Source organism: Amphiura filiformis, chromosome 12, assembly GCF_039555335.1.
Source record: "Amphiura filiformis chromosome 12, Afil_fr2py, whole genome shotgun sequence".
NCBI lineage: Eukaryota > Metazoa > Echinodermata > Ophiuroidea > Amphilepidida > Amphiuridae > Amphiura > Amphiura filiformis.
In genome coordinates, this window is record NC_092639.1 from 49,507,888 (window position 1) to 49,522,021 (window position 14,134).

Sequence of the window (14,134 nt, forward strand, 5' to 3'; positions counted from 1 at the left end):
TGGGTGATCCATGTGTACTTCAAGAACCGTGTATGAATGGGGCAACATGTCAGAACCCATCAGTAGGGGCATTTGAGTGTAAGCGCATCCGGTAGGGCGGTGTGTCATGTGACTTAGTTGGAGATCCTTGTATATTGCAACCGCAGTGCCAGAATGACGCTGTATGCGTTAACACAGCTGTTGGGGAATTTGAGTGTATGTGCACACCTGGGTGGGCAGGTGCGCTATGTAACGTTGTAGGAGACCCATGTATATTACAACCACAGTGCAAGAATAATGCAACATGTCATAACCCAGCTATAGGGGAGTTTGAGTGTGTTTGCGAAGCAGGATGGGCTGGAACTCTCTGTCAAATTGGTAATCATATAATTTGTTTATTAGAACATTTTGCTACATTTTTTTCAAATGTTTAATAATTACAAGTATTCATTATATTGATTTAGCCTTCTACAGTATTCAAAGTGTTTCTATTAATATATGATTTAACCTTTGATATTTTCAATGAAAAAAGCTCAGTGAATTCAGAAAATGAATAAGTTTGTTTCCAATGAAAACATCTAAATAACTTAAAGTTACTAAATATAGAAATATCGAGATAGCATTTTCAAGTCAACTAATTTATTGAAAACTGTCCTATACTTCAAAATGGTCAGAAGGTAGTCAAATTCAACCATATTATAATTTGTGACTTTAAAATTCTTGATATTGGAGGTAGTTTGTGACCAGTACATTCTCTAAATGGATAGTGCTCACTTGTGTGAGCTTTTGTGTTCTACCTGTAAACACAAAATCATCTTGTTGACTTTCTTCTAGGTATGTTATTTAATTACCTGCGAATATAAATGGTAGACACTTACATAAATGTATGCACTAGTCTTATAATATTTAACACAGTTATTTCCAGCACAGCAAACTAACCAACCTTTGCACCACCGTATTCGTATCTGTAGTTGGAGATCCATGTATACTAGACCCACAATGTCTAAATGGAGCTACCTGTGTTAACCCATCTATTGGGGAATTTGATTGTGTATGTGCAGCGGGATGGATTGGCACTCTGTGTAATATTGGTAAATTGTCACTAATAATGTTATATGTTTTCCATAGTGACAAATAGCAGATGAATTTAAACTGGCCCAGCATGTACAATATTATTCTTGTTATTTCGGTATAATAGTGTAAGATATTTATCATTTGTTTTTTGCACCTTAAGCATATTTATGAAGGAACTGTGCACTGTAAATTGTCATCATTATATTATTAATACATGTACATTGTGTGTATCTTACACAAGTTGCCAAAGTGCATGCATTCACAGTGCCAAAAATGGGTATGCACACAAAAAGATGACACTGCCCTCATTGTTTGGAATAATACAAAGGGGTTGTGTATTGTAATTTGTAATTTGTCACTATGAAAAACCTCAATGAGATCATTTTGTATATTAATGTTAATTCTGAAACCCTGATCAAAAGGTTTGAGTGAAATAAATGATTTAACATAGTCATGTTTCCTTTTCAATTATGTGAATCTCAGTATTGAAGTTTGTTTGTGGGGATAGCCAGGATTATAGCTGAATACAGCAGACCCAAGAGGTCATCTTAATGCTGATAGCTTAAAACCATGTCCTTGGGGCACCAAACATCCAATGTGGTATTCACCGGAAGCAAATGTTGAGGGAAGAAGTGGATATTAAGAAAGAGAATAAAGAATAATAGGTAAAGTGGAGATATATTCCACTTGGAAATTAGTTTATTGATTTTGTCCAAGGTTCAGTTTAGCAAATATCATAATGTTTTATTGGTCTGTTTTAAGTTCTGTAAATCATCAATTCTAAAAACCCAGATGTAATGTGTTTTATATATTGTATGAGTATTAACTCCCTTTTGGGCCAAACAGGTATGTAGCTTGCTATGTAGCACTTTCACATTTGCTGTTTTTATTGCTGTGTTTGTTTGCTGTGATTGTTTACTCCAGTGGGAGATCCCTGTATTATAGCTGATCCATGCTTGAATGATGGCACATGTAGTAACACAGCTATAGGAGAGTTTGAATGCACATGCACTGCAGATTGGACTGGTACACTGTGTGAAACGGGTAAATATGCACTTTTATTGTAGTTGCGATTTATTACATGTACATCAAATAATTATGTTGCTTTTTACTTGTTGCATGGTAAGTATGTCTTCATACTTGATTTCCAGGTTTTTCGATTATGGTGCTAAAATGGGGTACCAGAGTCATGGCTTTTGAAATCTATAGTAAACTCTCAGGGGAATTATGAGTGACAAGATGAGTTTGAGGATGCACAGCCGATTTAGGTAGCATTTTCAGCCTTTTAGGTTTAAATTTGAGTCACAAGTTTCAGTAATATGGTTTTGAGACTTGAGGTACTTTTTCTAAATTTTCACCAAAAAGTGTGGTTTTTTTTCATTGGTGTTTTACAAAGTTTACAAATATTTTCTAGAATTGGATAAATTTACCTTGATATATTTTCAAATTCCAGAAAATTAGTTTGTTTTGGTGTTTTTTTTCATGTCAAAATTGATATGTTTTCAGGATAAGTTTTGGAATCCCTGGTAGCTTTTCGTGCAATTTCTCAAATATGAAGCGACATGAATTTTTTTTCAGTTCCATGTGCCACTTTGGGACCTGTCATGCACCACAAGAGGCATGCAGTAGCTACAAATCATAAATTAATGAAACTTGGTTTACCATTCCCCAAATTTTTTAGTTTTTTTCTTTTTATTTCATTGTATTTTGTTGTATTTGATTTAATTTGACTTAATTCAATTTGATTTGATTTCAGTTACTCTGTGTTGTTTTTATTTCATTTTTTGGTGCAACAATTATGGAAATATATAAAAAAAATTGTCTAATTTTTAAAAATATTTGTGATTTCAGAGAATTCATGTGGTAGCCAGCCATGCCAACATAACAGCACATGTGTTGTGACAGCCAATGGTTATGTGTGTGTCTGCAATACTGGATACTCTGGCACTAATTGTGAGATAAGTAAGTATTATATATATACCTCTACACACCAATGTTTAGATGTTTGCCAGTTTAAATGGTTGTTATACCTGAAACATGCTAAGGTTTTGATGATACAAAAACTGAATTGATTTCAATGAATTTAAACATCAAACATCATTTTATTGACCTAAGGAATTGAATAGCAACATTTGCACAGTATTTTTTTGTGGACCCGAGTCCACATCAGACACGCCAAATTGCATTCTGAATACGAGGAATGTCTTTCTGATATCAAATAATTTAGATTTTTTGAAATTTGCAATATCTTATTTTTGATATTTAACAGACCTCGAAGAAAACTTTATAAATCCAGTGATATGTACTTAAAATGTATGTAGCTGGGAGGAAAAGCCGACCATCATTTGAAACTTTTGACCTTTCATATTGAAGATATAGATTTTGTTACCAAAAGACCTAAAATTTTTAGGTGTTGTGGGGAAAAAGTGTGAATCTAATGAAATGTGCTGACTAGATCACCCTATATAGCCTATCTATCTCATACCAGCTCCAAAAATAGCTGTTTTTCTGAAACATAATACATTTCGAAAGCTTAGTAAAATATTTGTAAGCTAGATTCTACTCATTATTGATAGTCAATCAAATTGCCAGTGTTAAACTAGGACTAAGTATGAATCAGGACCTAATTGTGTTTCAAACCTGTACTAATTTATTTTTATTGAGTAACTTTCCATTTTATAAACACTGATTTTTATTTATCAGGAGGTTGCTAGTTACAGGTGTGCACTCACATGACAACACAGTGTTGCAATGTCGTCATGCAATATGAGTCTTCATGCACTCTTAGATAAAAAAAAAAAAGCGCAGTGATTTATAGTGCGTTATGCACAGGCACAACACCTAGATGTTGATCCACAAGCCTCAGCACACTTTACAGCCCATATCATTCCATAAACCATTTAACAACAAATCATGGACTTTGCTGCTTCAAGAGCGCACACCCTAGACATGCCACAAATAACTCAATTTTTTTCACGAAAGCGGACTAGGCACCGCCAGAGTTTGAACCATACCTCTTGCACTATAGTCGAGCATATTATCGATTGAGCTAACTTGACTGCGAGAACCAATCAGAGTAAACGCTAGACAACTGCGAACCATGCTTTTATTGTGTTTAATACACAGGTGCATACTATGCGCAGTGCTTTTGGATGTGTTCATTTTGTCTTGTGTTTTAATGCATTTATATTTGCTTGTATTTTGATAAAAAAATAGCAAAAATCATGTATTAGATTAATAAATGCATATCACTTGTTGCTCAAGAAATTGCACAAAATAATACACTTGTACTAGGATGTTGATGCATCTAATGCACTATCCCTGTGGGCTTGTGTAATAGATGCATCAACATCTCAGTACATGTGCATTATTTTGTACAATTTCACTACCTACAAGTGATACATATTTATTGACCTATAAATAATCTTCTATTATTTTTCTTTACAGTTAACGTATGTGTTGTCAATGACCCATGCCAGAATGGAGCAGTTTGTTTCAACTTCCCTGGGACAAGTAATTACAACTGTACATGCCCAGGAGGGTTTAGAGGAACTAATTGTGAAATAGGTAGGTACAGTTTAGAACCCAATAATGTATAATGCAAGAAAGTGCCATCTACAATGGCTGCCGAGTGACATGTGTATAGTATTGAGTGCAGAAATTGTGAAATGTTTATAGGGCAGCTAACAGATAGGCTTTCTTGCAGTAAATCCTTGATATTTTAATAACTTTTGTTGATATAAATAAAATCATTCTCTACACAAATACTTTTATGATATACAATGTATACCATTCTTTACACAGACCTTGGTACAGATAAATTATATTAAAAAAGCGCACAGACTTGGAGTGCCATCTTGGAGTGCCATTCCTTGGAAGATGGCAATTGCTGAAAAAGGACTTCTCCAGGGAAAGACTAAATCCTAATGATAACTGACTTAAGGTCCGTTCATACTACCACCCCATTTCATATGCGTTGCTTTGCGATGCGTTACGTTGCCGCACTGCATCGTACTGCAAACTACTGCATGCGATATCGCAATGAAGTTAAATACATTTTAACTTGGAAATGTGACGGGTTGCGTTGAGTTGCGGCAAAAAGTAATTGATATATCGGCATCGCAAAGCAACACATCACAAATGGGGTGGTAGTATGAACGGTCCTTTAGAGTACCAAGTAATTTCAAATGTAAGCACACTTATTTTCCACAGGTGTAGAAAATTGAAATCATTTCATCTTGAATTCAGATGGTCTTACATAATTTATCTTTGACCTTTCCATTTTTGCAGTTGACCTTTGCTTTACAAACCCATGTGCTAATGGTGGAGAATGCTCGTATTTTGGTGATGATGGATTCAATTGTACATGTCCTGTTGGCTGGCTTGGAGACACATGTGCTATAGGTAATGTATCGCTCTGCCAAAAATACAATTTTAACACTATATGAACTTGTTTGATTGGTTACAATGAGAGCTATATCATGTAATGAGCCAATCAGGGATGTGGTAAGAAGAGTCAGTAGGGCTGAAAGGGATTAAGCTTATAATTGCAATGAAATCTAAAGCTCTATTTTGATTGGTTACTGAGATGATATAATCATGTAATTATCAATTAGGGGCACTGTAAGAAAGGAGTAGTGCCCATGAGGTTAATTAATGTTGTACAGTCGACAAGGTATAGTTAGGCTCTGGTGTGTGGTCGTATGTCATGTGTTAAAGCCACCAAAGTGTCAGTATTTTGTTCTTGTGGGGAAAACAGTTGAGCTAGCCTGAAATCCTACAGAACAAAGAACATAAAGGACAAAGAACTAAAACTGCTAATTGTCCCGCTTTACCCCAGTATGAAATCCAGGGAGCTAATCCTGGTTGTGATGGATAATCTAGATGTCGGTTGAATAGGGTACTTAACCTTTATAAAGCTGCATCCCTGAATTGAGTTAAATGGTTCATAAGCTGCAACCCTGAATGAAGCTAAATGGTTTGAAGGTGTGTCCTGGACTAATGTTGTCGGCAATGTTCTAAAGTGCAATAATCTTATTTATCTGATATGATGAGAAAAACTTCCTAAATCACTGAATGGATTACTTTTCATTGTTTCAGCATCTGGCACTTCTCAAAAACCCACCTCATTTCAAAAATATTAAAACCTTAAAACTAGCTTATTTTCAAGGAAATACAGTCACCGCTGAAAGAAGACTAATGAGTATAGAAATTTCATTTATGACCAATTTCTATCATTATTTTGTTCTTCAAAATAAAGATGTCCATACTCCAGGAACTACATGTATGGGCTAGATTAATTGGAATTTTATACATATTGTAGTCATTTAAGGGATCTGGAATGAGCGTTTTGAGCGTTTAGACAGTATTTTTATGGGACATAAGAGCACCTCAGGCGTGTCGAATTGTATTCTGAATACAAAGCATGTCTTTCTGATATCAAATAATTTTCATTTTTTGAAAATCACGATATAATACAAATTTTATGACAAATTATGAAAATTTGATATTTTTCAAATTTTTGATATATAACAGTCCTCAAAGTAAATTTTATTAATCTAATGATATATTCTTAAAGTGTATGTAGCTGGGAGGAAAAGCTGGCGATCAATTGAAAATTTTGACCTTTCATATTGACGATATTGATTTTTTCCTCCAAAAGACCTAATTTTTTTTTGTGTTTTGGGAAAAAAAAATCCATATCTTCAATACGAAAGGTCAAATTTTTCAATTGATCGTCGGCTTTTCATCCCACCTACATACACTTTAAGTATAAATCATCAGATTTATAAAGTTTACTTCAAGTATTGTTAAATATCAAAAATATCAATTTTTAATGATTTGTCAGAAGGACATTCTTCGTATTCAGAATGCAATTCAATATGTCTGATGTGCTCTAATGTCCCACAATAAATACTGTCCAAACGTTCATACCCCTTCCCTTTACGGGTGAGAATATCCCATGCAAAGTGAAAATGTTTGACAAATTTTTGTATTATCTTCATTCGATCACCATATGGGAAGGTTATACATGTATATCTAATGATGCAATGTGATTTGTTTCTTCCAGATGACCAATGCTTACCATCACCATGCCAGAATAATGGAACATGTTCCAACATAGGATTAACAGCATATTTTTGTGGTTGTGTTCAAGGATGGCTAGGGACCAATTGTGAAATAGGTAAGAAGAGTGGTAGACATTTCTCCGCGCTGTGTCGCATAAACATTTGTTGTCTCATACACCCTTTCCAAAATCATTTTCTATCTTTCTCTTAATGATCTCTAACATCCGAAGTTTACCATTTTCTAAAATCCATTTTCCATGTTGTAATCTGTGTTGTAAAATTTGTAATCCATGTTTCAAGAATAAAGCTTCAAATGCATAAACAATGATTATGAATGATATTAATGTCACAATAAAGTGTTCAATATCACGATCAATATGCTCTGATTGGAATATTCTCAAGATAATAAGCCGACTGTTACGATGTTTGGATGGATATAGGGGTTCCTGCCTTGGTAATATATATTTATTTTGGTATTATTAAACAGTATTTTTATCATAAAAATTGACACACACAACTCATGATTGTTTTTAACATTTATTTCTCATCTTTTAACAATTTTGTCACATCATACAAAAATGTCATTTTCCGTGTTGTACCTCCGATTCCGTGATTTGTGTCCGTTTTCCGTAAAACGGAAAACTTTGGACTCGACTCTAACAGCTTCAGTATGTTTTATTAAAAGTTGGCAACATGATCTATTAGTGTAAGATTCATGCATTTTGAGGAATAAAAATTCCAATTTAATGGCAACAGCTGTGCGCGATGCGACCGATTTTGTATGGCGCGTATTGCAAAGTACAATGTGAACACATGACCATATGGATACAATAATGAAAATACTAACCAATCATGAGTGAGTTGGCATGGTTTGATTCACTTCCACGTTATGCACACATGGGCGTTCATCACACAGTGTACACAGAGAATCATCACGCTGTTGACAGCTATGTTCATTCAATTGAAATTTCTAGTAGACTTGTTCTCAAATACCCGGATGTTTCACTTGCATCATGGGATCACCAATAAATCTTCTCTGTCTTTCTCCTATCCTACTTTTAGATACACCCTGATATTCAGTGAAGTAGTACTTAACCTTTCTGAGCGGGGGATATTGCCTACATTGTCATTGAGTTTAATTTTAATGCTATTCTGTTGAGATTCCACATATTTTATCAAGACAAATAAGTGCAAAGTGTGCAAAAATTTGGATTTCATTTTTCATTAATTTGACCAATAATAAGAGGTTGTGGGAAAATTCCCCATCCCCTCTGGTTCATATATCTATATTATGTTCCCATATGTTAGCACAATTTAATACCTTATCAATCCTTTTATTTCCATTACAAGATTCAAGGATCCAGGTTTTTGAGAGGGGAGACCACGTAAGGTAGACACAAGTTTTTTCATGGTGGCCATCCTTCGGAGCCGGGAAGCTTTTCCCATTGGAAAATTTTCCAAATGGAGTGGTCAAATTCGCCCCATTTTCATTGTATTTGAACAATTTTTCTACATACTCTCTCTTTTTTATCCTTATTTATCAGGGCTCTGACCCTGTGCCTGTCCCCCCCTGCTTGCAATGTGCGCATCAGTTTCTGTACACATTCTAATAGCGTTAACATCAATTGTGACCCATCACATCGAAACAGACCACCTCGCGGCAGAAATGAAAATGGAGATTTAAACACTAGGATAAACTGCTGCTTTTTAGCTTGAAAATGACACCTTACTTAAAGAAACTGTTAGTGATAAATCCACTACTAATTTTCTAATTTGGTTGTTATAATTTCCTAACAGAGAATGCTTGCCTCAGCAACCCTTGTGCGAATGGGATCTGCACAAACACAAATCCTGGCTATACCTGTGCCTGCTTTGATGGATGGATCAGACAAAATTGTCATATCGGTATGTTTGTTTGTTTGTATGGTTTTTCTTCTTGAAACAGATTCATCAGGATCGTTCATCTTTTCAGATCCAATAAAATGATACTCACATAGAAATAGGCCTCTTTCAATTCCTATCAGGAATTTTGTTCACTCTGGTACTGGCGTTTCTAGATGTTTTAGAACTGGCAACACTTCTGTCTGGTTTTGATGACGTCACCAAACTTTCTTGGTGCGAGTATTTATGACCTGGTCATAAATTTTGTCCAGTCTGTAAGTCCCTTTTTCCTTGTTTATGGTGTATTTTCCCCTACTTCTGATCCAAATTTAGCTGGCACCAAGAAAGTTTGGGGACGTCATCAAAACCAGAGAGAAGTGTTAACCGGCACAGACGAGAAAGAAACAGACCATGTGCAATCAGCCAAAGTCCCTGTGTATTGTATGATGCGAGTTCTCGCATATTCATGAGGGCCGATTGTTCGATCGTGCTGTGTCTAACAATCACGTCAGCATTGCGTGCTTTCACGATTAAGCAATAGGCCGTGAAAATATGCGGTAATTGCATAGCAGTCTCGCCTGTCGCATTTCATGGATCAATCAGCCCTCACTATTGGGAGATACTGAGATTTTGACTGATTGCACACGGTCTGTTTCTTTCTCGTCTGTGGTTACCGGTTCTAAATACATCTAGAAACACCAGTACCAGAATGAACAAGATTCCTGATAGGAATTGAAATATTTCTGCGTGAGTATCATTTTATTGGATCTGAAAGAGAACCTTTCTCAATTAAAGTGTTTATTGTTTGTTTATATTTTCTTTCCACACTGATGCAGTTTAAATCTGTAATATTGTCAGGTTATTTTGTTTTATTGTCGTACATAGATATATACCAGATTAGTATAAACTGTCATAGTCTGTGAAGCCCCTAATGCAATATTATCATTACGTTTTGTTACCTGGAGAGATTTGATAATATCTCACCTCATTTTTCAACCTAATCGACGGTAATAACTCTTGTAATGAGGGATCAACATTTAACCACAAATTGCCTCAGGCAAAACTCACTTCCTGGGAACCAAATACCACACAAGGTCATTTTTATGTAACTCATTGACCCATTTGTGTTATATACAGCCTCTAGCTATAATGACATCCTTGTGATCTGGTCAACTCATTGATAGATATGAACCTCAGGAGGGAATTAAATTGTTGATCAATTCTCTCCAGGTAGTGAAACGTAATGTAAAATGCAATAATATCTACCTGATCAGTTGGCATAAACCAAAGGGCAAATTTAGCACAAACTGGGATTTGTATTACTCAAAAATCATGATGACGATATGTTCCAAGCTGAAATATGATATAATTCAAGCTCGGTCAGAGAAAAATCGTTAAGGAAAATGTATTTCAAAATATAATGTTTACCAAAAAAATTTATTCAAAATATCACAAAAATGTTCATGATTAATGGTCAAAACCAAAACATAACTATACTTCAGTAATTTTGAACTATACTTTTTTCTTTTTCTATTTCAGTGGATCCATGCTTTAGTTCACCATGTCAGAACACCGGTGTGTGTTCCATAACAGATTTGAATACACACACATGTACATGCCCCAGTGGCTTTGTGGGACATAACTGTGAAAGAGGTAAGTCCATTATCTACAAGGCCATGATACAATCAAAAATGGAATAAGCTAGCAGTGTTTGGACTGGTGCAACTCCCACCTCACTAGCTCAGCTTGACTTCATCTAAAATAGAGCTAAGCGTGTCATTGGTCTGCCAATGAATGAGTATGAAGATCATCGTATTCAGCCATTGAGCCACCGCAGGGCAGTTGGAGCAGCCACCCTCTTCCATCGTATGTTTTACAAGGAGGTCCCTGAGTTATTATGCCAGCTGATGCCAGACATCCTTGTCCATGACCCCAGGTTGCGACGGTCTGTGAGATCCCATGACCTAGCAGTGGAAGTCCCAAGATCACACCTTGTCAGCCATGAAAGATCATTCCTGCCATCTACAGCCCAATTATGGAATTCTCTTCCTGCCTAAATTCCAGCCATTAGATCAAGGGCCAGCTTCAGCAGGGAGGTTAATCACTTTCTGGGCGCTTCCTCGTCAACAGCTTCTAAATGATTTTTTTGTCTCTGCTGTTAATGCCCAGTTATATCATGTCGTAAAAAAGTACTGTTGCTATGGTAACCTGCTGAAGTAAAGATGAATTTATACTCAATCCTTTTGCAGAAAATGTTCAATGTGCAAAAACAAGGTCACAGAGCGTTTTTGCAGTTTGCTTTTCTGTACAAACAATCAAGTATAAAGCTTAAGAGAAATAATGAAACAATGCTATATAATTATAGAGATGTCAGTTATATTAAATAGTTTCTAAGATACAATAATTTGACCCACTCACTCAGACCAGTTTGACTAAAAAATGCCCGACCAACCAACAATACTAACTTGAGAGGTCCATACACCCATACAGCAGGTTTGTTTATTCATCACCTTATGTTCCTTTTTCTTTCTCACACTCTTTCTTCTGTCCTTCTCTTACTGTCCTTTCATTTTGTTTACTTTCTCTCTCTTTCGCACTCTCTTTGTTTCTGTCTCTTTGTCTCTCCTTCCTGGTTTCTCTGTCTGTTCTTCATAATGATATTGTGATTAATAGTTTCATTTTATCATTGCCATTTCAGTGGATGAATGCTTCAACAGTCCATGTCAAAACAATGCGCCATGTGCCCTCACTAATTCTGCCTATGTATGCAGCTGTTTAGATGGATTCCTGGGCACTGATTGTGAAATTGGTAAGTTCCAAAACTTTTAAAAAGTAATGGGCACTTGTCAAATCCTATCTAGGACCTTGCCTGCAAGATCTGTTGAAATTTTAAGACCCAAAGATTAAGTCAGCAAGGCAAGCTCTAAACTGAATTCTTCAAATGTATCATTTTCATTATTCCTTTTGAAAAAGAGAAATTTTTTCCCCAAGTGTTTCATGTTTCAACCGTTTGTTTTTCAACCTTGAGACCAAATTGGCTCTTTATGCTTATTTTGAGTGCTGCATGTGTGGAAAAAACAGCAACAAAACATAATCATTTGTTTATCCTTTGGACATAAGGAAACACATCTAATTTGGTCCTATAGCACTTTCGGTAAAGTACTAGTGACTCTTTCTATCATACCCTGGTAATTTAATAAATTGCATCAAGCATATACAACATGAACATTTGCATAGTGTTATCGTTTTTCATTTAAATAAAAAAACAAAGTACTATGCTCATCTTAAAGGCATGATAGAAAGAGCCATCAGTACCTACGCACCGATAGTGCTATTGGACCAAATTAGATGTTGTACCTAATGTCACTGGTTCAAATCAAGAATGGTTAAGTCCTTGAAAATGTGAAGTCCTTAAAGTAAGAAAATAAAGAGCAAAGTGTTACCAGCTTTACTAATTAGCTAGTCTTGTTGTCTCATTTCATTGGAGCAGACGATGTGATGATTAACATGTTTTGATTCCAAATCTGATATTTTGTTGTTTTTAAATTTTTTTTCAGTTGATCGTTGTTTCAGCAATCCATGCCAATATAATGGCACATGCAATCTTCTTATTGCCAATGATGCATACAGTTGTGACTGCCAAGTAGGCTATCTAGGCAATAACTGTGAAGTTGGTAAGTCTTGGACAAATATTTTTGAGTAATGATGGTTGCCAGGGTTGTGGATCATCTCAGACATTTCATTTGACTGTGACTTCTCTCTAGTCCGAAGGGTCGCTAGTCTGAAGGTTCTCTGGTCCGAAGGGTTGCTTGTCCGAAAACCAAATTAAGTTTGCTAATCCGAAGGTTCTCTAGTCTGAATATAGAATAAGGGTTAGGGTTAGCGAGCCTTATTCTATATTCGTGTAACCGGCGTCAAGAACCCCCCTTTACTTTTGGTTTCATTTCAAATTATGTTTTATCCATCATTTGTGGCAATTTATTATTTCCATCTTAGCTATGTAAAATTATGGTTTTATATGCATTTGTTTTGTTTTTATTTTCCCTCCAATGTTTTGATTCAAATGTTTTGATTTCATTCAGTCAAAATTGCTTTGTTTACATCATCATGATAGTAGCATGTGACAGGCCATGTGATTTTACCCCAGTAACAGGGAATCTGCATAATAACTGATTATGTAATCAGATGTAATCTTGAACTTGTTTTTGCCACAATCATGCTTTATAAACATGGGGCATCCCATAATTTCTGCCCAGTGACTTATGATGTAATATGAGTTGACCTTACCAATTTCCTGTTTGCACTAATTTGCATATGTTTCTCCTCCCATCATTTGGCCCATCTCTTAAACAAGGTCCACATCACCCAGGGCCTATGCTAAAACATGTTTTGGTAATGTTTAAATTTGTGGCAGAGGTCATTTTGTTTAGCCCATGTGCTCTCCTTGTCCCCTAGCTCACTTCTCTACCAGGCATCCATCTGCCAACATCAACCAACTTTGATTCCTCCATCACCACATTGCATTGTTCTTATATACCACTACTACTGTACATCCATCCAAGTCGATCTTCTGAATAAAATAAATTCCATCGTATGCAACTTCAAGTTTATGTGTCTTTGTGTTTATGTCTTCAGTTTATATTATTTGCCCCCACGATTAATCGTCGACAGCATCTAAAATCCTACCCTGTTACATTGAATAGAGAACCTTATTTATTATTCGGACTAAGGAACCTTCGGACTAGAGAACCTGATATTCGGACCTTTTTCAGAATTCGGGACTAGCAAATGGTAGATTACGTGTTATCAAACCTTCGGACTAAAGAGCCTTTGGACTAGCGAACCTTAGGACTAGAGAGTTGTCAGCCATTTGACTGCAGAGTAAGCAACTAGAAAGACTAGAGAGGCAATGGCAGCATCTGGTAGTAAATTCATCGTTGGTATCACCCAACAGCTTCTGTATATAAGTTGATCACAAGAAACAAGATATTGTAGGAAATAGGATTGCTATTACGGTAGTTGTTGTTCAATGTTCTGATTTCCAATAGAGAAGAACATTCTAGGGCGTGTCAAGGATCTTTTCCTGTGGGGGGCTCTGAGGGGCTTTCAGAGTTATGCGGGGGGCTTGATGG

The 14,134-nt window shown here is 35.9% G+C and overlaps 1 protein-coding gene across 1 annotated transcript in view; it reads left to right on the forward strand.

Annotated features, from left to right (window-relative positions):
- The window catches only part of LOC140166882 (uncharacterized), a 107,243-nt gene that overhangs the window by 12,793 nt on the left and 80,316 nt on the right, over positions 1-14,134 (forward strand). The window contains 11 exon segments of the mRNA XM_072190368.1: positions 1-357; positions 951-1,070; positions 1,978-2,097; positions 2,905-3,015; positions 4,501-4,620; positions 5,344-5,457; positions 7,124-7,237; positions 8,919-9,026; positions 10,542-10,655; positions 11,701-11,811; positions 12,560-12,676. Coding sequence (XP_072046469.1) covers positions 1-357; positions 951-1,070; positions 1,978-2,097; positions 2,905-3,015; positions 4,501-4,620; positions 5,344-5,457; positions 7,124-7,237; positions 8,919-9,026; positions 10,542-10,655; positions 11,701-11,811; positions 12,560-12,676 — 1,506 coding nt within the window.